The 26,036-nt window shown below is 48.2% G+C and overlaps 1 protein-coding gene across 4 annotated transcripts in view; it reads right to left on the bottom strand.

Moving 5' to 3' along the window:
- The window catches only part of ERI3 (ERI1 exoribonuclease family member 3), a 135,203-nt gene that overhangs the window by 82,321 nt on the left and 26,846 nt on the right, over positions 1–26,036 (bottom strand). For all 4 annotated transcript variants that reach the window (XM_056356713.1, XM_056356714.1, XM_056356712.1 and 1 more), the window contains exons 4-5: positions 21,923–21,982; positions 19,617–19,708 (exon numbers count right to left, since the gene is read on the bottom strand). In XM_056356713.1, coding sequence (XP_056212688.1) covers positions 19,617–19,708; positions 21,923–21,982 — 152 coding nt within the window. The remainder of the gene's footprint in view (positions 1–19,616; positions 19,709–21,922; positions 21,983–26,036) is intronic.

The raw sequence follows: 26,036 nt of genomic DNA, 5'->3' as shown, positions 1-26,036 counted from the left end.
GGCCTTTATGGTTAAAACACCAGATGAGACACAAGGGAGGGAAGGAGGCACAAATATATTCATTTTTAAGGTAGCAATGCTGCACGACCAGTGTTTTAGGGCTAAGAAAGCAGACGCTGTTTTCCAAACAGGTGCTTGGAAGAAGTCACAACTGAACATGTAAGATGCTGCACACTGTCTCACTACAGGTTTGAGCACCAGACAGCCAGAACTGCGAGCACACGTATTTAACCTCTCCCTTCCTACAGTGAGCCTCCAGAACAGGGCTTACAAAATAAAACCAGCACCGCTAAGGGGGGTGGCTTGCCTGAAGGGACAGCAGGACCCCAGGATGCCCCACACTGCGCTGAGCCCACTGTGTTCGCACGGGAGCTACGATGTGCCCCTCAGACAGGGAAAGCTGTCGCAAAGCTGTGCGGCTCCAGCCAAGCCTATGCAGGGAGATGAGTTATGTGAGTTTTCCCCGGCCAGTTTGATCTGATCAAGAGTAATTGATGGATCTTGTTCATTCACGTACTGCTGAGCACGCCTGGGGCACTGGTCACAGGATCTTTAACTGAAGCAAAGGAACATCCCAAATAAATATGTCAACTAAATAAATGACTAAATTAGAGCCATTTGTGCATGTTAAAAGCCACAACCCCAGAAATCGGCTTTTGCAAACAGAGGGGGGTGGGGAAATCTCACAACTTCCTCAGGCACCTGGGGGCTGTAGAGGGAGGTTGTAAGGGAAGAGAGAAGAGCCATGAGTGCCAGCATCAGCTGCTCAAACATCCCAACACAGACCATGTCTAGGGCAAAGTCTTCTCCCACTCTCCATAGTGGAAAGAGTAAATTATCCAGACTGGACTTCAGACTCAAGGCTGAAGTTTAGGAACAAGCTCTGGTCAGATGTGGATATAAGCTAGATACACCACCTCCAGCTAGGGTACACCATCAGCGACCCATGAAGTACCTGAGTGCTCAGCCCAGCTCCAAACCCTTTGGTGAACAGGGCAGCATCTCCTCAGACCTACAAGCAACCTCCCAAGTAAGGAGATGAAGAAGAGACACAGATAATGCATTTGGCAGATAACATGAGAATCAGGGTAGTATAGTACCAGAGTAGCTTGGTCTTGGTGCCACCTCCATTTCTATGGGAAGAAAAGGAAGGAAGCTGGCAAATATATCCAGGGGAATCTCCTGTGGCCAACAGACCCAGCACACCACTGGGACACACCACTGTATGGGCTTTGTGAGCCCTTCTTAGGCTAAGAAAGAAATAGACTCCCTGTGCCAAAACCAAATGCCTGATCCTGAAAAGGTCCATGTGTCATCATTTAGGAGCAATAATTTAAGTCATACAAACACATTTGAATAAGGAGGTCCAGAGGAATCTCTCTGAAAGCAGGAAGCCTGTTAAAAGAATGAGCTTGCAAGCAGCAGCAGGGCTATGGCGATTTGCAGGGTAAGCAACGTGACTTGACAGCACGGTCTCATCTCTGAGCACGGCTCATCTGATGCTAGCACCATCGCACTGAAATAAACCACCTGGAGTCACTCCTCGCAATTGCCTAGCCGTCACATAAATAGCAGCCTGGTCTATGCATTTTACAGCCATTACACATATGTCCATGACATCCTGTAGTTGAACAGACCCCACCAGCCCCAACCAGCATTGCTAAGAAAGCTCTTTCTCCAGGAAAGCTGCTTTCTACTGGTGCCCAAATCAAAAAAGATCACAGGAAAAGGAACCATTTAAAACAAATGACCAGTCTAAATACAGACATGCAATCAGCTCAACCTCTCTTAAGACTGCTCACATTTAGCTAGAGAGGATGATGACAGCAGTTGGCAAAACATATGTTACTAAAAGCTGAGTTTCTTCTCCCAGCCCAAGAGGTTTTCATCAACACAGGTCTCAGCCTAGCTCCAGTTAGAGAATAATTAACAATTCACCTAACATTCGGATAGGGCCCAGAAGAAGCGAGTACAGCATTGTTCTTGTTAGCCACAGGAACTGACAGCTAACCACCCAGTGCAATGAATGACATCTAAAGCATTTCCATCCCTGTGGGACCAAAAGGCCCAGCAAACTGGACAGTCTGGTTCTATTTTCAACCTGAGACTGATGGCAGTATGCCCTGGGCGCTGGACAGTGGGTCTTTAATTGGAGAAAATAAATGCTCCAAATAAATATGTCAACTAAATAAATGACACATTTTGGTAAGCAAGTAACAACCCCAGAAACTGCCTGTGAAGCTGTGTGACCTAAGGACATTTCCCCCTCCCCCTCTGCACTTGTGCTCCCCTCATTTCACATTAGCACCAGAGAGACTTTACCAAGTTTTTCAAGCACTAGAAGACCTATGCTCATGCTATAACCTGGGCAGGCTGTCTGCAGCATGGACCAAAGCATCATTCTCCTCTCCCAGTTAGAAGATGCAGGCCTGACGGCTCCAGGCAAGGAGGGATACCACCACTCAATGCACTTGCCTTTAGTGAAGGATTGCTGTATGGGTCTGGTCTAGTCTGGGTATGCAGTGCTCCCAGGAAACCAGGGGCTCTCACCGCACAGACATCGGGTCTCCAGGTAGCTACGAGGAGGAAAACACCCCTACAGTGTCTTTTCCCCAGCTCCAAGCTCATCATCTGCAGTGGTCTCCTGATGACTCAGCCTGGTGACCAGGTAGGAGTTTCTCCAGCATCTTCTCCAGGTTGGAGTGAACAAGGCACATCTGTGGCTCTCCTGGGGAACAGAAGTGCCAGGGCCTGTAGGTAAGTATATCCATTTATCAGGGCCAGCACGCAGTTGAGCAGCTCATTTGGTAAACATGCTCTTATGCTCAGTACGGCTTCTTGCAAGAGTCAGCCTTGCTTCCCGGGGGCAGCTTTGCTTGAGCAAAGAGCTTGGGATTTGGCCCTCCCTCAGGTAAGGGAGAAGAGAAATGATGGCATATTTCACTGCATTTAACATCCCAGGATCCTTCCAGCTTTTGAACAAGGTCTCACGGGCTTCCCAAGCACTGAAGCTCTCGCTCCTTGGGAAGGAAGCTGGCTCTCAAAACCACCCGGCCAGCCAAACGCCATGGCTTCAGGTATGACCGCACTTGATAGAGAGAAACTTGAAAATGGCTGTGGGATATTCCAGCCTCCAGTGCATCTCTGCTAAAGTCTGTCCTCCCAGCAGCAGAGATGGGAGTGCACAACCTCTGCTCACTCCCAAAATGCAGGTCCCCTTTGGGCAGAGGAGCAAGTGACATCAGGCAGCATGCTCCCCTTCACCAGCCGAGCAAGTCCAAGTCCTCCTTGGGACTGTGGTCAGCAGTGGCAGCTCTGCACTACTTTCGCAGAGCTTTCATCACCCCTGGCTCTGGTTCCCATCCAGCCCTGCTCCTTCACACTGCAGGGTAAATGGGGCCTGGAGATGAAGGGGATGCAAATAGGAGACGAGGTGACATGGCTGCATTTCTCCCGCTGAAGCCAGCTCTCTTCAAGGCGGCAAGAAGCGCACAGCTCGGCGGTGATAAACGGCCTTGCTTTAGTTATCACTTTCCTTAAGTTAAGGAGAGCAGCCTAGTGATGGATGGGCTGGAATTCGGTTATCAGGGAAGGCTGTCAGCCAGAGTTGCCTATCTCCACACACATTTAGCAGGGCGTCATTATGCGATGGCATGGAGTTAAAATATGACCAAGGGTATTGAAAGAAAAAGAACAGGATTAAAAAAAAAAAAAAAAGGCAAATTGAGCAACAATAAAGGAACATGAGGCAAGAACGTTATCGTACTAGTGACACCTTTTATCTCAGTCTGGTTAGCTAGAGCAGGGCACAAATTGGTCCTTCCTCCACTATTGTATCCTCTTGTACAAACAGAGGCAGATAAAATGTGTCACCAGTGCGATAGCATATCAATTTAACCCTAATTATCTAGGGGGTCAAACTAAGAAATAGGGGTTTCTCATTTCAACAGGTTCCTCCGTCCCTGCTCAGAGCCACCACATTAATACGGAAGGGGGAGGGGCAGTCGTAATTGATTTCCGTCACTCAGGTGGTCCTGTCGTATAAAAAATTAATGCTTGATTCTCCCAACTAATCAGAGCTGGTTAACGTCCATCTGCTTCTGGGTTCACAATGTCAGGAGACAAAGAAATTGGGCCACTTTCTACACACTGGGTGTGTTGATATTGAGCCAGTTAAAAGAACAAGCCCCTCTATGGGAAAGATAAAGGGACATTAAATCTTGGTGTTTATAGACCTGATCTCAGCTTTTCAAAAAATCCATGCCCTAGAGACCCTGCGTGGTAAGAGATGCAGAACATTTTAATTGTGTCCTGGCCAACCCCACTGCACTGGGCTGCAAAGAAGAGGGCTGGCAGGCTCCTGCCCTGGAAATCCTTCGCTGAACAAGGGCTGCAAAGCCTCAAGGAAGCTGCTTGGATGCTGCAACACACAGCCGTAACAGGGCGATAGCCAAGGAGAGGAGCTGTCAAACCATCTCAGCCTCACACCCTAGTTCAAACCAAGGCTGGTCAAGGCATCACTCTGGACCATATGGTGCAGAGGTGCCGCTCTGTTCTGATGTAGTGGGATGTCTGCCAGGCCAAGAGGGAAGCTTGGGTGCCCTCTCCTAACAGAGAAGACTGGCGAGGGAATAATGACCTGTACTAAGGCACCTGAGATGTTTTAGCAGAGAAACAGCACCGTGACAGGCAAAGCCACATCTGTCTGCACCAAACCTCACATAAGCTGGAGCCAAGCTAGGAATTTAAAGCAGTCTGGGTAAACCCACACCCTCCCAAAGAGGCAGCCTTAGGTTGATCCAAACTTTGTTAAAACAGTGGCGCCCCAGCCAGCAGGGTTCAAAGGCCTGGGGACGCAAAGGGGTGAGACCATGCTCCAAAGCGGTGAGGCTGCATGCAGAGGGGCAGAAAGCCTGGCCGGGCTTTGCCAAAACCACGGTGCCAGGCCAGGAGGTCTCTGACAATGGGATGCCACAGCACCTGCACACACGGTACAGTCCAAGCCATGCCGCACCCTGTGGAAATTGAAGTGTGCTGACACACCCCTCCAAAGAAAACTCCAAACCCCAACTCCCCCATCCCAATAATTCAAGTTAGACTGGAGCAGCTTTCCTGCATAATCCAAAGTTTTGGCAGGGAGGAGTCACTATGCCGCTCAGTGCAACGAGGCAAGAACGGGGCCAGTATCCTCTCATGCTTCTGTCCAAAGTGAAGGATGTAGGGATGAATCTCCTGTCAGACCTCTGGCACCCCACTCACACACTTCTCAGCCCCACAGACTTGCCAAGGGGCCACAGGAGCTTGCCTGCCCTTGCCTTCTGCCAGGTGAGCCCTTGCTGGGTGACTGCACCCTGCTCTCACCAAGCACACCCACAGCAATGCCCTTCTCTGCCCCCATCAGTGCAGAACAAACCACCCCAGCACAGCCGTACTTAAAATTCACAAGCAGTAGCTCCGGAAAGACAATACACTTGGAGAGGGTCTGAAAAGCCCTGGGCTTTCACAGAAACCCTGAGACAGGTCCCATCTCCCTCCCTCTTTGCTTTCCTTCCACCCTCTCAGTTCTCTCAACCACCCCCAAACTTGTCACAGTGCAACAAGCCTACAAGCCGCACATCAGCTTTAAATATCAGCATGCGTGAAGCAGGGACATGAGAGCAGGGAAGTGGGAACAGACAGAGCAAGCCTCCATCGCCTGTCAGGAAACACTAATGAATTTCAACACCAGCAGCCATTGCCTCAGACGGGCTGGTGAGAGGAGGAGACGGAGTTACAGTGAGGAGCCTTTGCAGGAGCAGCCTGCCTTTTTCAAAGCCCCCTCTGTTAATAAATGTCATTGCTGAGTGGGCTGCAGCAGTCCTTGAGCTGGGATGTGGTGGGTCGAGGGAGAGACAGGCAACTGACAGCACTCAGGATGACTGGGCAGTGCAGCCTTTTCTTCTGCTGCATCCCCAGGTGGGAAGCCAGGAAAAGGAAGCAGTTGGGACATCGACACTGGCACAAAGCGGTCCTCCATTAAGGTCCCAGTACCCAAATTACAAACTCCACAAGAAGCCACAAGTGCAACCCCAACACCCTGAGTCCTGTTCATTGAGATGGACGGAGGGTCTACAGGGAACAGTCCTTGGGATGGGCAGAGGGATGCAGAAACATCCAGACACGCTGCCTGCACTCCCAGCAGCAGCAAAGGGTTACAGAGCAAGCTGTCCCTTTGCTAACACAAATGCATTCCCCAGGCAGCGCAGGAAGAAGCACCCAGCACAGGGCACCGCATGGCAACCGCACCGATGCACAACATGAAGGTCAATGCAAGTCTTCTTTACAAATGTCAACCTGTCATCTCTGGATATTAATGAGGGCTGACCAGCAGCTAAAATGCATCCATGCTCCATTAGTAATAAGAGAGACACAATGCAGGAGAAGCGTACACACCACGGCATGTGGAGGCACCAGTGGGTCCGCAGGGCCTGGGGAGGTGTTGTGATGCACAAGATTAACAAGGGCCACTCCATTTGCCCAGGAAGGAAAGCAGTTGCCACACAAACCTCTTCACTGGAGTGTGTGTTATCTTTTTCCATCAATCTTTAATTGGATTAGTGTAATGAGGCCAAAAAACCCAAGGCTAAGCAGCGAGGCTAATACCTGGCACTTTCAGACCTTCCTTTCTCTTTCTGTGATGCCCATTCCGGATAGCACTGCTTTCTCTCTCCACCTGGCATATTCCTGCCTAGGAAGCTTAAAAGGTAAGCTGAAAGCCTTAACACCTGGGGCTCATAGCAGCACTAGCTGAAATGCCTGAATACTCATCACCCATCATATGCTAACAGCCTGATCCCTCTTCTCTAAATCTTTGCTGGGTACTAAGAAATTTGGAAGAACCTCAACCCCCACGATTTCCGAGCAGCTAGCCTGTGAATGGAAAAGGCTGTTAACCCCAGACTGCAATGAGAACAATGTACACACTGGGAAAATAATTCTGCCACAAAAAGCACACAGGGCAAGTGGCTCATTGTGACTTGCTCGTCCTGCAAAGCTCTGTGTGCCTTCTACTGCCATCAACTTTAATGAAACATGAAGGCATTTAACACCATGTGAGATCTGGCCCTTTTATGGGTATCTGTCTGTGCGTCAGCTAGATGCTGGCAGAGATGCTATCTCAACATTAAAAGCAAGGCTGTAACACAGCAGGTATTCAGCCTCCGACAGAAGATGTTCATCAACAATTGCACACACATGATGCTACAATAAATCTATGTGCTTCTGCTTAACAGCTTCTCTTAAAAAGATTCATAGCTCTATTTACTGGGCCTGATTCTGCTGCTACGCATGTGGGAGTAAATCTGGAGTAGCTCTACCTGAAGTTAGTAAGTAGCCAGTGAAAGCAGGATCAGAATTGAGCCTTTTGATTTTTAAATAACTACTTAATTACCATGCAGGAAACCAGAGCTTGCTGGCTCCACAGTTCAGCTGAGGTTAGGAGTGCAGCAGGCACAAGCTTTGCACTTTTCCATAGCAAGTCCTCCAGATCGGTGAAGGCGTAGAGTAAATGCTCTCACCAGCCCTTCTAGAAAGGGAGGATGACTGGGTAGACTTCCCTTTGACATCAGAAATGCATGCCGCTGCTCCCAAGGAAAGAGAAACTGGGACGTCTCCAAGGCTGAGGTTGCCCCCCCCCCAGCCTTGGGAATCTGAGACTATGAAAAATCCTTAAAACCAGATCTATACACATGAGCTTGCTGTAACAGTCTGTTTGCTTACTAAATACAACATTATATAGCATCTTATGAACAGGAGTGTACAAAATTGCATACTGTGTACGTCTACCACACAGGCATGTTCTCGGTGAAAGTCACCTGTCATGACCACAGGCTGCAAGCAGGTGAACTTCCAATTTGTCAGTAATAAAGCACTGGAACAGACTGGTGGTGCAATCTCCTCCCTCGGAGACACTCAAACTCATCCGGAGAAGACCCTGAGCAACCTGATCTAAGTTTCAAATTAGTTCTGCTTTGAACAGGGGGATGGATTAGAGATCTCTATTTAAATTATTCTGTGATTCACGCCGCAGCGGAGCCTGATTACATCGTGTGTCCTTCCTCCATCTATATGGTCTCTTATGAAGTCTTTCATACAGACATTGATTTAGTAATCGCCTGGTCCTCTGCATACTAGCTGTTTTAAGAGGGAGCCTTCAGACTCCTGCTGCAGAATACTGCAATTATTATGCACTGAATAAAGGAATGTATCTGATGCAGCGGATGCACCCACAACGCATCGTGTCTAAGCCCCCTCAAAACCAAAACACATGCATAAAAACTAAGCTAAAATTAAACGTGCTGCTCCTCCCACTGCACAATTCCCATTGCAGAAGTATTTCTCCCCAGGAAACCAGAGCATGTAAGACCTAGAGCAAAGTGCTGCTCTAGAACTGAGAAGACATGTCCCGTCCCAGTCCTTCCTTAGACCTGCCGTCCGACAGGCAGGAGGAAACCTTGCCTCTTCCATGCCCTGCCTGTCCAGACCATTTAGCATATAAACTCTTCAGGACAAGGGCTTCTCTGCTATGAGTCATAAACCGTTTAGTGCCTAATGGTAAAGCCTATAGACGCTTAACATAATACAATCATGTCACTTAAAGGCCATTAGTCTCCAGTCTAAACAGCACTTTTCCAGTCAAAAAAGGGACCTGGCAACTCAGGAAGGCAGGATAAGGGACGTGGGTGGCCAGTTGGGTCACCGGACTTGCAGACACCTGATGTGAAGCCCCAAGCAGGACAGAGCCCAGGCAAACACTGTGGGGGAAAGCTATGGCAGCCCTAGCAGTCAAAGAAGCTTTATCTTTTGGGCTTTCTTGAACCACTTGAATCAGCTGAAAGCCCCTGCCTGCCAGGTGAAAAACCTCTCCACTGCCAGCCACGGTTGTACTGCCTACAAAGGGGGCAGGAGCCCATCACCCACATCTCTCTTCCCACTCGCTGAAGTAGATCATCTATATTTACAGGAAAATATGCCATCTTGTCTTGTGATGCTTTTGAACCCCTCTTCTTTCCTGGCACCGTGTCTGCCCTCCTCTGGCACCACATCACCCAGGTCTACTCTCTCAATTGACTTCTGTGATTGCCTCTTCTTCCTCTCCCCACTAAAGGGAAGAGAGAAATCCTACCAGGAGCCAATGGGATGCGATAAACCTCCTCTCTGTCCCCTCTGGTGATATACAACCCAAAATTACATGCACAACAGCTCCACGGGCTCTTGGCACAGCCTCCCCTGGCACATCATGTTACAGGGTCTGAGCACAGGTTTCTGGGCAGCTGCAAATTACATCTGCATCAGGGGGAAACAAGTTTGTCTTTTCCTTGTGGGAAAGAGACCACTCCCCACCTCCAAGCACAAGCTGCCATTAGTATTTGCTTCGCTGGAGAGAAGGAGCAGCGAATCCTCCAGAGCAAAGGACAAGTGCAGCAATTAGGATGCAGGGGCTGTGGGAGCTGTTTAACAGCACGACCCAGAGGTCAGTGCCGCCGACTCCCAGCCCTGCATAAATATTGTATGAGTCGGGGAGAGGGGCTGTTACAGCCACCCTCAGCTCCAGCCCTCCCCCCTCCACCACCACTCTGCATCTAGCTAGATACACCAGCAACATTGCTTACAGATGTGACAGTCAGGAAAATCACTGGAGTAACTAGGGGAATGGGGAAGAAGGCTGCTCGGTGGAGCAGGCGCCTGGGAGAGGGCTTCCACCCGCACCGTCTGCCTCCCCTTACAGGGTGCTCCTCTGCACAGGTAACTGCCAGATGGCATGGCCCCTTCTCAAACTGGAGGATGAAATACCACCAAGAACAAGGAGGGGAGGCTGTGAGCTCCGCTCTCAAAGGTTGCCCAGGGGTTTGATTATCAATACTGTTGAAGGACACTTCAGCCAGCAGTTGCTTTCCAGTTTCCTATCGGTAGCTCTGCTAGACCCTCCCCCCTTTGGAGGGAGCTTTATAGCAGTATGAGAGGCTTTATAGGGAGCTTCCCCCTCAGACTCTGTGTGTGTAGCTCTACAGAAAGGTCCCTACTCCAACACAGCTACAGGGGCCTCATCCCTGCAGACTCCTCGAGCTGCTGTTTGGTACCAACCACCTTCTTCACCCATGACCTGTCCACTGTTTATTCTCTGAAGGATTGTCTTCACCTGCAGCTCCAGCCACACTGACTGGCATCGTTCCTACTGCATTCTGGAAGGCCCTCTCATTCCTCAGCCCATTTGTTTTTGCTGGAGATGCCAGTCAACTGCATGTTTGCCATGATGCTCTGCACAAATACAAACCCACTTTCAGGTTCACTGAGACTGGATGCTCCTGAGGACAAGGATGCAGACCATTCTCCAACTGCACCAGCAGCCCATGAATTCCTAGGGGCACACTGTTAATAAGCATTACTGCCCAGGGCAGCACACAAGGGCTACAAGATAGGAAATACAGCTTGGATGTGCTTCTGCCCACGACATCCCTCCAGAAATCCTCCTGCTGCTCTGTGGCTGGTTGCTGAATCCAGGGAAGGCAGAAGCCTGGTCTTTCCATTCGCAGCTTTCCTGAACTCACTGTGCAATTAATGGGCTTAATTATTGATGGCAAAGGCAGGGAAGGGAGGAAAGAAAGAAAAAGCCAACAAGGAGGGAATGATGTGGGGGTGGCGGGCACCAAAGGTCTCCGAAGATCTTCCCCTCAGCCTAGAGCAGAGAAAGAGCCCCTAGCTGCTCTGCCGCTCCCACGGCCCTGCTCTAACGCTCCCTGACATGCCTCTGAAGACAGCGAGCTGTTTGCAGTCACCACTGTGATTTGTTAGTAATTATTTTCACGGTGTCACATTGCTGTCACTCTCTTAACAAAGAGACAGGCAGCCTGAGGCTGCCTGCGAGAAAGAACCAGCAGAGAAAAGGAATTGTCAGACACCCAGGGATCCTCTTTGCTTCCCGGGTTTCACAACCAGAGTCCTTACCAGCTTCTGAAGAAACTTCTGAGGAGAAGTGGCAAGTCAGAATCATCTCCCATCCTGGTCACAGCAAGAGGAATTAATTACTTAGTTCCCTCCTAATTTCACCTTACCTGTAAACCCAGTGCAAGACCCAGGTGCTTAAAGCCCCTTAAGCCAGTGATTTGCTTCAGGCCTGCAGCAAAGCAAAAAAACTTTGGCAAATGATGACTTTTAGCACTCTCCTTTGCAAGTTCCAATTTCTTTTCACGTGGTCTTGCCATTAGACTGCACTTCCCAGGCACTGCAACCCTGATGAAAAACCCCTGCCTAAGCCCATCACCCTCACACACATTAACCCTCCAGACCGACCACGTGTGCTCTCCCTACACCAGCCTCATTAATTCCGACACACTGCTGTGCTCTGCGTGGCAGTAACATTTCACTTGGCATTTTGCAGTGCCAGGGGACCTTGGCAGCTTCCACGCACCTGAAATACACAGTCTAATGGCTTGCCGTATCTTGTTCTCTCATACGCAGTGTGGTGAGTTCACGAGAACCTCCCCTTCAACCACCTCCCACCCATCTATCTCACACCTGCTGTGCAACCACAGCCATCCATCCTTCGGCTGACTTGTCAGTCCAAGGTAATCACTCCTTTCCCAGTAAGTCTGGAGCTTGCTTGGGCCCCCAAGGAATGGAAGCTATTTTGGCACCTGAAGTGTCACACAATATAAGGATATAGAGTTGAAAGACTAGGGCTGGCTGGCCAGGTGTCTCAAAGCGCCCCTGATCTCTATGCAAAAAGCAAGTGGACTTCCTCCAGAGCATTTCCAAGTTTGAATTATTCCTGGCAGAAGCGTTCTTCCCCTGCCTGCTTACTGATGGCACACAAGGGTCAGTCCCTGCAGTCGTGAGGAGACCTGGGTATTAATTCACCCTCTTAACACAGGGAGAGTTTGGAAATATTAAGCCTCACAGTCTAAGCAAAACCCTCCTGCAATTAACTGCATGGAAGAGCACTGACTCAGAGGGCAGCTCCTTTTCAGGGGTCCTTTTAATAACCAAGAAATGGCACATACATGCTGTGAAGAATTAGGATCACCATTGGGAAGCTAAATGGTCCATAAAATATAACAGTTCTCTTCAGAGCTGGGAGCACAGCGAGCTGGAGGAGAGGTCTTGGCAACCTCTCACCAGTCTCCTCCCTCCACCCAGTTTGCAGGGGACACACGTGACTCCAGGCAGGGACAAGGAGCTGAAGGCAGCCAGTGCCCAGGAACCTCCGGCATGCTGGCCGACAGTCAGCACTGAGAGCTGGCTCAACACCCAGATGGAAAAACTGAAGCAAGGAAACTAGAGATGACCAAGAGGCACCTACGGAGGGAAAACAAAGGGTGTCCCAGAGCGTAGGTGCTGGGCAGAGGAAAGCCCTGCTCAAAGAGAGGCAGACAAAGCTGGTGAGACCAAGGCAGGGTGAAGTCCTGGGCAGTATGAGCTTCCTGCACACAGCTCTGCCAGCACATGGTACTGCTTCCTCAGTCTCCTTCCCCCAAATCCCTCTATCCCGCTCTTTCTTCTAGTACCACTTGCACATGCCCTGCATCATTGCTAACACCTGGTCCAGAGCGACCTCTCAGCACAAGACACCATCTTCAGGGTGCCAGGCTGAGAGCAGCACCCTGGCCAAACACACAGAAAAAGGCGAATGGACTCAGCTTGAAAAGTCAGCCTGTAGCTTTGGCATCCAGAGTCCTGCACACACCCAGACATCCACTCCTGAGAATACGGAGTCGCTGGCCACGACACATGAGAATATGCTGGAGGGAAAATACCAGGGATGACCTCAAGATGGCCCAGTAGGTCTTTGCCAGTCAGGAGCTTCAGGAGGAAATGGCCTGAACCCATCTAGGAAAAATGGCTCCCAACAGGAAACAAACATGCAAACAAAATAAAATGCTTTCAAGAAAGCTACCAACTCACACAACACAGCAAGTGAAAGGGGAAGGATGCTGCTCCCAGGCTGGCAGTATTTTTCAAGCAGAGCTCTCTAAGCAGAGAAACCATAAGAGCATCACTCCCAGCCAAGCCACTGGGAGGGCAGCACTGGTGCCGACATACAACCTTCAGCTGGGAAGTAAGAAGAGCTGGGATCCAAAAGGGAGCCAGTTGACATTTTAGCCGTGGTGTGAAACACTATAGCTGTCTAACACTAGCAAAATTAAGCTTTTCAAAGTAATTCAGAAAATTCACACTTTGTGAAGCTAATTCTGTTTTTCACACGTGCCACAGACAACAACATTCAGATGGCAAACAGCCCTCCAGTCCCCAAGCCAACCAGCTTTTCAGTTCCCCAGGGCACAGGATAACCACAGTGTTGAGTTGCTATTAGAAGGCTCGCTCAGACAGAGGCCGGGGACTGCTTTTTACCAAATATCCATTACAGATCTATTGATTTTGAGACCATTTCACCCAAGTTCACTACAACACTAGACACAGAATTCACCTTAGTGATTCCTGCTGCAGAGGGAATTACGGTTCCTTACTGTATGAGCAGTACAACAAGACCAATAGCTTTCATTCAGTTCAGTGTGACTGTTTCCAAACACAGCTTGAGTTAAGTTAACCACAGACGGAAAACCCACCTTCTCTACTCATTACCCCATCCCAACACTTCAGTGCTGGAAATAAAGTACTTGATGCAATGTCTGTCTCATTCCCCGCCTCCCCGTAAATTTGTTCCAAGTTTCTCCACTATCTTTCATGCTGTGTCCAACTTCTTTGGTCCTACTTCCCAGGCAGCATAGTCCGCGCTCCCCAGAGCGCATTGGGCATCACAGCTCAATAAATCTGGGGCCACTACAGCCCTGGCTATAACAAACATCTTTGCTATGACACACTAGATAAAGTAGCAGACCTGAAGGTGATAGTCCATTGTATGATGATGCCTATGCAAAGATTTCATGTCCAAAGCTTAATTCAAAGGCATTCCGGAATCACACATCTCAAACAACAATGTGCAGAAGCTCATGCAACCAATGGATTTCAAAGGCAAGAACAGGAGATAGCCAGGGGAGCCAGTGCAGAAAGATAACAAGTGTGCTATATTCATTTTAAATACGAGTGTACAGAGGGGGAATCTTAAAATCCAAAATTTATTTTGCATAAGTGATATCATTACCTTTAAAAACAAAAAGCCGGACTGCAGGGTCGCAGAAGTGAATGGGGTCAGTGCTACTCCCTGTAAGTGCTAGAGGAGAGCATGCTCACAAGGCTCCCTTGCTTAGCTCCAGCAAAGCACTTTAGGATGTAATTACATGAACGACTCCATCAGCAAAGCTGACTTGAAAGGTTCCTGACCCTGGATACTCAGTCCCATCCCCACACTGTAGTTCACACTACCCTCTTTTTTCAGCCAATGTAACTGTGCGAAGAGAGACACCATAGGTTTGGTCAGCAAAATGACCCCTACTAAAACCAACAAGGTAATCCAAAGATCTTAGTTGGAAAGGAATTGTTTTATTATTTTTAAACACAGATTACTATGTTATCTTCCACTTACCAGCTCTTTCTTGTTACTCTCAAAGCCACCCTCTGAACATACCTCCTGCCCTGCAGCCTAACCAGCCCCACGCTACGCCTTCTCCTGCCTTTCCCCACAGCTGCCCAAGTGGTCCCACTCACTCCATTCAGTGGCTGTCAGCAATTCCTTCCCAGGCAGAGGTTACCAACCCTCTCCCTGTCCTGTGATAAAGAACAGCATGCACAAGGGACATTAACACCATCAGTCCTTCGTTCATGACCTAAGGCTGATCTCAAACCAAGCCTCCAGGACAGAAGGCTAGAAAGACCAACCCGCTGCCACACTCGGCACTGGTCTGAGAAGGCAAGCATCCTCCCAGCCTGCGTAGCTTGCACAGAAAGAATTAAAAGAGTAAGATAAGATTAAGCAATGGTATAATTTACTGCTCAGAATTTACTAATATGCAACCTAGGAAAAGCACCAAGGGCTATAAACATTTCAAGACACTTCACTGTGTTTTATCACTATATTAGAGAGTACTTGCCTTTTAACACTTATTTAAGAAAATGAAAAACTTCTGAGCAGTAGTTTCCTGTAAAGAGATAAATTAGCATGTTCTGATCAGCCACAGTAAGTGCAGCACAAGCATCTTCACGTCAGAAGTATACAGACCAAAGCCTACATGCATTTTTACCTATGTTCAATGCATCTGCGGAATGATCCAAAACTGGAAGGAGAAGGATTAACTGATGCTCTTGACATTAAGGTGCAGATCTGAGATTCAGCACATGTGGCTTCAGCTCCTGCCTCTGCCTGCACAACCACAGGCATACCACTTAACCACACCGTATCTCAGCTCTGTAGCTATGAACACACCGTAAAAATGCTTCTTCAGTTGCCAAGATAAATTCGCATTGTGCTTAAGAGCAAGCAGACCAGTTCCATACATGGAGGGAGCTAATTTGACATTTCAGAGGAGATAAACCACACTAAAGAGCTTACATTACAAGGGCTCAACCCTGGCAGACACTCGAGTACCCTCTTTTCCACAAAAACTGTCTCCTGCAGTCAGCGACTCCCTCAGCCCTTCAGAGGCATGTTACCCTCACCACCCAATGCCACATCGATGCAATTTGCTTAATGACTAGTGGCAGTTCCATCCAAGGTGCAGGATGAGGTCCAAGCACTAAAGCAGACTATGCCAGGTATTCGAATCCATCCCTGGAGCTGTTAAACTTGGAGGATAACTCCTTGCAACAGGCTAAAGGAATCCTCCCACTGAACACACGGAGGCCTGAGGACCATGTGCCTAACGAGGCTGTATCCCCACTCATATTTTAGCTTGGCAGGTCTGGTGCTCCTTTCATCTTTTGCTTCAGGTAGCTCTCTTTAATTAATAACATTTCTGTGTCGACACAGGGAACTTTCCACCCAGAATGAATGGCCCTCTCTCATTAGAACCACAACTTGTCATGATGTATTCAAGAGCAGAAGTGTGATTCATTCCCTTGTCTGGGAATGAGGGGTGTTGCTGGGAGGTGGGGGGGGGAGAACAGTCTCTGTAATGAGTGACTGATATTTGCTGGAGTTGATATGCGACTCTGTCGGCTTGAACTGCCTTGTCAGGACAAGCCTTCAGAAAGGTGATGTTCCTACTCAAGAGGTTTTCCTCATTAAAGAAATTGCATCTTAACAAGAGGGAAGGGGAGGGGTGGCAGGAGAGCTGCTGTCTCCCCGACTCCAGCCTGGTTCACACACAGAGTGCTGAAAGCCAGTTGATCCACGTGCAGCCAGTACAGGATCAGCATTCCATTTCTGAGCCATCTTGCGCAACTGGCTCTCTCCAGCAGCGACCAAATCCCTGCAACAGGGACTCTCCTTCTGATGGTGCACCACACCCATGACAAAGCCTCGGGTAGCACGGCTGAGGACCACCATTCACGCTGAACCTCCACGAGCCCTTCCCAGATACCTGGTATCCTCTTCTGGGCACCCAGCTCCTTCAGACTAGCACTCCCTGTTGTCAGAGGGAAGCCAGACAAACAGCTCTGTGATCTTCCAAGAAAGCTCAACATTCAAAAGAAATGAAGTCCGTAGCCACACAGTACCTCATTCCCTGAAGAGCCCTGAGCCAAGTGGAGGCTTCACAGGTCCTTTAGCAGCTGAGTTTCCATCTTCCATCCTGCAGACTCAGATACTGCTAGACACCATCAGCAGGAGAGCACTACCCTGACAATCACTATTCCTCTGGTGCTCTTCTTCGAGCTAGGAGTGCTACATATATTGCAACTCTTGGCTTAGACAGGGCTAGTTCCCTACCTTGTCCCCACATCCACCACTGACAGGCTTGTAGATTCCTCCTCTTTGTTTCAGCCACTCCCCCGCATCCAGCTTGCTCACCCCCTGGCACCCACCAGTTGCACTTACTGGAAGCACTCAGAGTAGACAGGTTTGTCCAGAAGACACCACGCCTCTGCCCTTCAACAGCACAGACAGACAGAAGCCAAACTAAATGCCCAGGCCACTGCTGGAGAAGCCAGGAACCAAGGCTGCATGATTTCCCACCAACAGCCAAGCTAAGGACAACGGAGGACAGGAACTCTGAACCACACAAGACACTAGGTAAGAGGACTGCTGCTTGCTTTGCAGGCAGCTGTGCAAACAGCTGTCACTACTAAGGAAGCTGAGAAAAGAAGCAGCAGAGCTAGCAACGGACCTGCCCCAAGTTGTGGCTCCATAAGCCAGGAAGTGCTACATTTACCCCATTGTCCTGAATGCCTCTGGAACCCAGTGAGGTTTCTACCACACAGTGCTTCCACCAACACACTCCTCCAAATGGGGACAAGCAGCACCACCTCCCCTCCCACTGCCCCAGTGCCTTCTGTGCCCAGTGTGTAGTCTCAACTTGGTAGCAAAGGGCTCCAGCTACACTGCAAGTCTTGTAGGGAAGCATAGGGTGATTCCCTGGAATACCTCCCAGATGTTCCACATCTCTGAGTCTCTGTCTCCCTGTCTGATCGGCCTTGTTTCAGCTCTCTGCCTTTCCTCTTTAAAAAGAGATGCTCAGTTCTGCTTTGCTAAACCTTATTTGGCAATGTGTCTAAACACACGCAAACTTAATTAGTTCAGGAGGGAGACTCAGCATTTGTGGTGACGGATACAAGTAATGGGAAATGAGACAAGTCAGAGCTGGCAGGGAGTCCTCACTCAAGCCTCATTCACTGGCACAGCGCTAATCAGATGTGACGCTACACACTGCAGCACCCAATTGGCGACGGAGCAGCGTGATGTGCTACTCACCAAGCGGCTGCAGCCAGACTCCCACTATCCATGTGGTTGAAAACACGAAATGTATTTTCTGCTTTGCCCTGGAGATGCTTCAGGATTGAATTCTGAAGTTAATGGTTTAAAAAAAAAATTTAAAAGGAAGAGGGAGAAATGAACCACTCGCTGCAACCTCATGGCTAGGAGTGGAGTCTTCTTTTCCAGCTGACTAGTGAGGCACAATCCATGCGAGAGACCACTGCAAATGGTGAATTGAGTCTCTCTGTTCCAGAACTGCATGTCCTGCTGAGCCAGCTCACCCCACAAACCCTACGGCTCACCAGAAATGGGCTCATCTTTACCTCTATTTGCCCACTCTAGAGCTCTGAAGCAAAAAAAAAAACCCAAACTATCCAGAAGGTTGCCCACTCCATACAGACACCAAGTTAGGATGTCATTATCTGGGAATCTTGTTAATCCACTGTGAAAGCGATGGGAAGATGGGCTTTGAGCAAAGATAGCTCTGTTCCTCACAACCATCACCAGAAGCGGTAAACTGGACTCTAAGAACAGCAATACAGGAGTAAAGGACTGAGAAAAGAGAACAGATACGAAACAGAAGTTCAGCACATCCCTGCAGCTGTCTTTGTGCGGGTCCGTAATACAAATTTAAACATGATATGTGAAGAAAAATAAGTCTCACTCTTAATTTGAAGTAGTAACACAGGAATTGGCAATATATACCAGCTCTGGACAGAGCCCCAGCAGAGCCCCAGATTTTGACTCAAAAGCTCGCACACCACACCCCTGTCTGCAGCATGGCAAATTTCTCTTCACTAGTGCCTGCGCTGCTGCTTCAGACCTTGTATCTCATGTCTCATTAATCACACCAAGAAGAGGCAAGGAGCTGCCGCTCTACAAAGACTACTCTGCAGGGAAGAACTGGTGCTGACTGCTCCCAGGCTGTATGCAGTTTATTTAGGCTTCCAACTTGGGGAAACCGATGTCACAGTGAAAACCAAGCAACACTACTAACGAGTTGTGGATGTCAGCGTAGCATTGGATGTGTCAAGCCTATGCTTTACCAGTGTGGTAACAACAAGAGTCTTTATCCAGCACTCTGAGGAAATGAAAAGCTCAAGTGAGATTCTACAAATCCAAGTGAATTCAGCACAATATGACACAGATCTGCGAACACCTTACAGATTACAGTAACCTAATTCTTAGACATTTAACTCCATTTTTAAAAATAACATATTCATGCTGGCGGTCTAGCTATTTTCGTAACAAAACACACATACACTGACACTTGCAGATCCCAGTGCAGGACCCCATCTGGTATTCTCCAGATAGTCACCCAGCTGATGAAGGTAACGTTAATGATAAGAACACTGATGAAGCATGCCAGACTTGACTTGTACTCTCTTTCCAAAGACTACGTTGTGATTCACATCCAGTTAGTATGCCAAGATGACAGAGAGAAAGTCTTGCATGAAGAAGTCAGGTAAGGACCATTGCTTGATTTGGATGTACGGAAACAGAGTCCTATGTATGCACTCAGAAATATTTCTGGCTTTGGAGAGTATATTGTATAAAAAAGAAAACATCACAAAGCTCCAGTTCAAACCTTTCTTGAGGTCCTGAAAGGATTAATTTGCTATAGGGAATACCCTAGGCAGTGATCTTGCACTATACCCAGCACCCACCTTTCTTCTTAAAACAACCCTCCATTCCCAACTATGCATGGCAAACAATTTCCCTAAGAAACAAAGGCCAGGGACAGTCGGAGGCTTGTAAGGACAAAGACATATGCACTACAGGCAAGCACGGAGCAATAAAGCCCAGAAAAATTTCCCTCCCCTTCCATACTCACATCACTTTCAAATCCCAGTCTCCACAGGTCACAAAAATCGACTTGACGCTGGGATCTAAGAGGCCTTCCTTTGCCATCCACTCGTCAACTCTCTGAAAGAAAGGCAAGAAAAGGGGATGAGTTTTGCAGAGACAGGCCGAGCCACAACAGTTAAACTCAGATAAGCTGCTTGCAATCAAGAGAGAAGAAAATTGTGATCTTATCCACCCTCTCCCTCTCTCTCTTCTTGCCATCTCAACAACAGCACATTTGGACCTTTGAAGATTTCCGATAGGAGACATCAGGCAACCAGAGCAGAGATGATCTTATCAGACACGGCAGCAGCTCTGCTCATGGAAGGATGGAAGCTGTGCAGCGTTAACGGGACTATACAACGGTGCTGTTACCTGGCATTCCTCCTCCACTTTTCCTCTGCCTGTACCAAATGTGCTTGCAGTGAGTATAACTCATGCCCCCTCCAGTGAGAAGAAAACACAGGCATCCTGGGATGGCATCCCTCACATGCTCCAATTCGTACAGCTCCAAGGGGATATGGGAGAGAGGGACAAATGGAAGGGCTGGGCACACACAGGCACTGTGCAGCACTAACAAGCAAAGCCATGTGTCCCCATCTTCTCCAGACCCGGTCTCTCTTTTCTCCTTACAGTTCTGAGGAGGTGCTTGTTCAGGGTACAGCGTGGATTTAAAGTGAATCCTGATCAACTTCCCATAGGACAGATGTTCTGGATCCACTTCAGAAATGGGCCACGTTAATCTGGAGGATATACCTCCACCTCAGAGATTAATCAAAAGAAACTAACCTAGACTAAAACTGCATAGACACTTACTCCAGCTAGAACAAGCAAATGCCATGCCTAAAATCTTCCAGAGACAGGTGACAGGCAATCATCTGCTATTATGCAGCCTCACTAGCAGCATTTCCAGTGCTTCAGCAAGTGAAATCCCTCCTCCTTTCCCTCGCTCGACAACTTCCACTCTTGAATAAACTAGCACGTCCCAGAAGCTCCTGACCCGAACCTCATTTTAACCTGGAAACATGCTGCTGTATGAACACCTTCTCAGTCCAATGAATAAAATAAAATCTACAGAAACATTTCCACACTCTAAGAAGCTGGGCAGAAACAGAACGAACCATTTTCTGTGATACTCCAGCAGTGATGTACGTTCACTCACCCAAGCAGAGAGGGCTCTCCCTCCTGGGGAGGCAGGCACAAGCATTCATCTGTACGCTTATGGCCACGCACCACTGCTACGCGCTCTCTGCAGAGCACAAGGGAGAACGGGGGATTTGCATGGATGCAAGATGTCACCTTCGCAGAGCAGTCTTTGGCCTCATGACACTGCCACAGCCTCTCCAGCAGAGGATGGCACTTCTTTCTGTGACTGACTGTACAACAGCCCTCTGGAGTAAAGCTCCCCCCAAAGCAGCGTCCAGCCTCCCAGCCACACTTCTGCCTTCTTTGGGCTGCCGGAATCTTCCACCCAGCCCCACACAAGGATGCCTGGAGCGAGGGACAGCAGCTGTAACCTTTCTAAACTTCCTGATGTGAGCGCCCGTGAAATGCTGTCTCCACGGAGGATTTTAAAGCCTTTAATTTGATTTCCTCAGATAAGCAATTGTTGCAATTATTGTGATTAGGAACAATTAGGTAACACAGCAGTGGAAATCCTGACAGAGACAATGCATCGAACTCCAACCTGCAGCCCAAGTGAGCTCTGCTTGAGGAGGTTTCCTTCACTATCTGACTACCAACAAAAGCTATTGATGGAGAAATACTTCCAAGCTAATTAAGCCCTAAATGCTGTAGGAATTCAACATTAAGCAGATGGCATTATTAGGGCCATATCTGCATTTGCACATCCTCCAGATTAGATTTTAGAGGCATTTTCTTTCTATACTACATGTATTATTGAGCATTTAAATAGGTAGAAAAAATTAATTTAATAAAGTGCTGAGGAAGGGGAAAGAAAATGAAGGCAGAAGCTCCTGGAGCAATGGTCTCAAGCAATATCTTGGTGCTTTAAAACTGGCACAAGCAAGAATCGCCTCTTCTCCTATCTACTGGCAGGAGTTTGGATATCTTGTCAGCACCCTTGACATGAACAGCTGGAGATGACAGATCAATGGTTCAATACTCTCAGCAGCGTGTCACCAACGTGACAGCAAATGTTATTCTAATGAAGCTGTAATCATAGTCAAATTACGCGGTTCGATTCTCAGCAAGGGGAGGGTGCAGGGAAAGAGATGAAGAGGGGCCGACAGGATCAGAGGTCAGAGTTCGAGAACTAAAGGTTACTCTGCTTACCTCAAGCACTTGCTGGAGGCTTGGCTGCCCATCCACCATGCCTTGAATAATCCCAGTCAGCTGAAACGAGAGACAAACAGAAAGCAGGCATCAGAGCAGCACTCAAGAGATCATTAGAGAGGTCTCCTCTCCTGTCCATCTTGCTGCAAGCAAAACATGCTCCTCTGACCCACACGAACATTGCTGAGGAGCCAGCCACAGCAGAGCAACCCTGGCAGCTCCCCAGCTATGCGCAAGGGCACAGCTTCGTCCCAAACAAAGAAATTTAGGGGGGCTCCTACCCACACCACAGAACAGCAAACTCTCAGCAGGGCAGGATCCACTTGGGGAGCAGCGGTGCCCTCTGCTTCACGTACCGGCACGATTCCCAAAACGCTGCCCTTTTTCAACATGCATTTCACTAGTTTTGGTGTTTTCTTGACTTACACAGGCAGCAGTAACTACCAGGGTCTCTGGTCATTCCCCTGCTATCATGGTGAGATCAAAATTGCACAGTTAGATGAACAGAATAGACCACTATTGGTAAGTGAGACCCAGAGCGGACCCAGCCATTCTCCCCTGCACTATGCAGCCAGCACATGTGCTTTCCCATAGTCTACCACAGCATCCTTCTGCATTTCAAAACTGCATTTAAAATTGAATGAAATCTGAAGAAAACCACTTTCTTCCAGAACCCTGGTCTACTCTCATTTTTCAGAAGGTTCTTTAGAATAAGTCCTGCCAACCTAGTAGTCCTACTGACTGCACCCGGACTGCCTGGCTGTTTAAAGCTAGACACACGCATAAAAAGATGCGGTCTCAAGGGCCTCTGCCTGTGTCTGCCCAGGACAGCTTGAGGCACATGGAAAATAGATATTTTTTCTGTCTGCCTTCCAACTGACAAAACTGTCTTTTAACATATTGAATATTGGAGGTCAGTAGCTTGCCATCAATGCACCCAAGTAATTAAAAAAATCATTATTAAAACAAGTGCACACTACAGAATTTCACTTCATATGGCACTTTCCTGAAGCTACACATCTCACACGTTTTCATAAAATAAAGGTCAAACACAGCCTAGGAGCATGCCCTGCTGCCTGCACATGAATCCGAGCCTCCAGCAGCCACAGTGTCCAGTCAAAAGGTGCTGACAGCCCTACCACCACGCAGGAGTTAACTCTTCCACGCAGATCAGCTCAGCCTACTTGTAAAACATGAGCCCTCTCACAAACCACAGGCTCTGCTTTATTAAATGTGTGGCAACTGAAAAGAGCTCAATGGTTTCTACCTCTCCGTTTCTTTGGCTGCTTGGCTTACAGCACTGAACTTGGAGGAAGGGGCGGGGGGGAGGAAAAAAAAAAAAAAAGAGATTAAACTCCAATTAAACTGTAATTACATTTAATGAATACCAAATACCTGACTCACTGAATAAGCTATAAGTGGAAAGATTATTTTCTCATAGTGACTTCCATGGAATGGTAATATATACCTTTTAGGGAAAGTATTTTAATTTTAAGAATGCAGAGCTCCTCTAGGTAGGTTTCTCAAGTTCATCAAGCCATCATGAGGTGGAATTTTAAGGAAGTGGAGGGACACAGACACTCTTTTATATTCCAGAAACTGTTTTTATATTAATCTGTATTTTAATTGGGTAACAGCTGCTACCTACAGACTTCCCATACTAGAAAGGCAACTAGATTTGAGAGATTAACACACAGCTCCTAAAAGCAATTTTTAATGCTCACTGGCTTGTTTTTTGCTTTTCTTTCCATGCATTCACCTGGCAGAGGTGAAGAGCTCAGACAGCAGCTCAAACCAAACCTCTGAAAGCTGAATTTTTGGCGAAAGATCATAGAATAGTTTGGGTTAGAAGGGATCCTTAAAGGTCATCCAGTCATCCAATCCAACCCCCTGCAATGAGCAGGGACATCTTCAACTAGATCAGGTTGCTCAGAGCCCTGTCCAACCTGACCTTGAATGTTTCCAGCGATGGGGCATTTACCAGCTCTCTGGGCAATCTGCTCCAGTGTTTCACTGCCCTCATTGTAAATAATTTCTTCCTTACATTTAGTCTGAATCCACTCTCTTTTAGTTTAAAATCATTATCCCTTGTCCTGTTGCAACAGGTCCTACTAAAAAGTCTGTCCCCATCTTCCTTATAAGCCCCCTTTAAGCACTGAAAGGCCACTGTAAGGTCTCCCTGGAGCTTTCTCTTCTCCAGGCTGAACAACCCCAACTCTCAGCTTTTCCTCATAGGAGAGGTGCTCCAGCCCTATGATTGTTTTTGTGGCCCTCTCTAGACCCGCTGCAACAGGTCCATGTCTTTTCTGTACGAAGAACAACCTGCAACTTTTCGGTACCATGGCCTGCACTGATGTAAATGGCTTCTACCACTCTGGGCACGTTCAGGACTGCGTCTGTTCAATGCCGCACCCCTGATGGCCATGGGGGGACAGGGTGAAATGGCCTCATCCAGACATTTCCCACCAGGAGGAGGGAGGGATGGGGAGGCAGATGCAGAGGTCCCGCCAAAGAGTCACTGCTTGATCTTGCCCAAGACTTCTCCACTCCTTCCCTGCCAGGCCCAGCAAAGTACCAACTTACCCGTACAAGAATACACTGTCAAGCACACATATACACAAGATTCATGCTGCAGAAATCGCACACACGAACACAAAGGGATATACCTGCTCCACGAGTAAATTTCAATACAGGTCAGAGAGCGCTCAAAAGGGATGAGGTTTGTACTCTCTCACCCTTTCTGATCCTTTCTATTATCAGTTACATCCATCTGTAACATCCAGCCTAGCGCATTGGATCTCTGCAGCATTATCTGGTCTTGCAGCTTTGATAAAGTACAAAAACATAAAACTGCACAATTGTAAAGTTTCACTGGTGATCCCAAGAAGCACATGGTACTTGGGAACATAAACAAGTTATAAGGCATTTATCTTTTTGTAGTTTTATTGTCTGTTCCTTCAGGAAAAAAAAATCAATAAAAATTAATCATAAAAAGAGAGCAAAGTACCATGAAAAAGCCTGTACAAGCACCTTGTGTGTGGAGGCAACCTTTCACTTAAGCTCCTGGCACCAACTTTCTTGAGCATCAGACAAACCACTTGCTTCTTCCAAAAGGGCACGATGAGCTTTATATACCTAATAATAGCTTTTAGCCACTAGCAGTTTCCAACTACTCTGTCTAAACACTGAGCACCCCCTAATCATAATCAAGTCTCATGACCTGTTGTTCTACAGAAACAGGTCAAGAGGAGGACCAGATGAGGGCTACAGAGCAAGCCAGCACTGGAAGATGTGCTCTTGGCCATTGGTGTGGGGAGGCAGAAGAACCTCCTGTTGCCAGGAGAAAGCACAGACACACCAAAAGCTAAGCAAAGGGATGTCCTGAGGGTGACCATGAGCTCTGCACCCTTGCAGACACCCTTCCTGTGCTGTGCTGTCTTCTTCAAGAAGGAAGAGGGATGTGAGAGGTACTCTAGACCCAAGGAGTAATGTTGAACAACTCCTGTAATCCCACACACAGTCTACACCAAGCAGTCCTATTGCTTCCTGGCAAAGGCAGCGACCAGGGGGGAAGAGAGGAAAGCAGCAGCAGAGCAGACAGGCTCCCGTGTAATGTCAACACCACTGCTTTTCCTACAGAGTTTATCTGGGAAACCATCGTATTTCTACTCCAAGACAGTTTGCTGATTACCTAAGCACTTGTCTCTGGTGTACAATCTGATAATCAGGCCTGGTCTTTCTTTGTAGACAAAGAGGCCAATAAATCTCACCCTTTGTAAGTAGAGGTGCCTAGACAAAGCCCTTTAGTGGCATTTAGCAAAATGGGTATTTTTCAGAAAACATAAAACAGCTGAAAGTCGATGGCAAGCAGAAGCTGCACAGGCAGCAGCTCCACAGGAGCTGGACACACGTCATGTCCTGGCTCTGTCCCCAGGGTCTCAGGGGAACCTACACTAGCAGCATGGGGCTGACCCCTGTGCCTGCCTAGCAGGAGCCACCAACCCCACAGGTCATACTACATGACTGCTACAGGCTCCACAAAAAGGCACATGCAAAAACAAAAGGGTATTTTTGCAACTTAGTAAGGTCCTCAGTACAACCAGCTCACCTGTGG

This window comes from Falco biarmicus, chromosome 11 (genome assembly GCF_023638135.1).
Source record: "Falco biarmicus isolate bFalBia1 chromosome 11, bFalBia1.pri, whole genome shotgun sequence".
Classification (NCBI taxonomy): Eukaryota; Metazoa; Chordata; class Aves; order Falconiformes; family Falconidae; genus Falco; species Falco biarmicus.
This window is presented reverse-complemented; position numbering and strand designations above follow the sequence as displayed.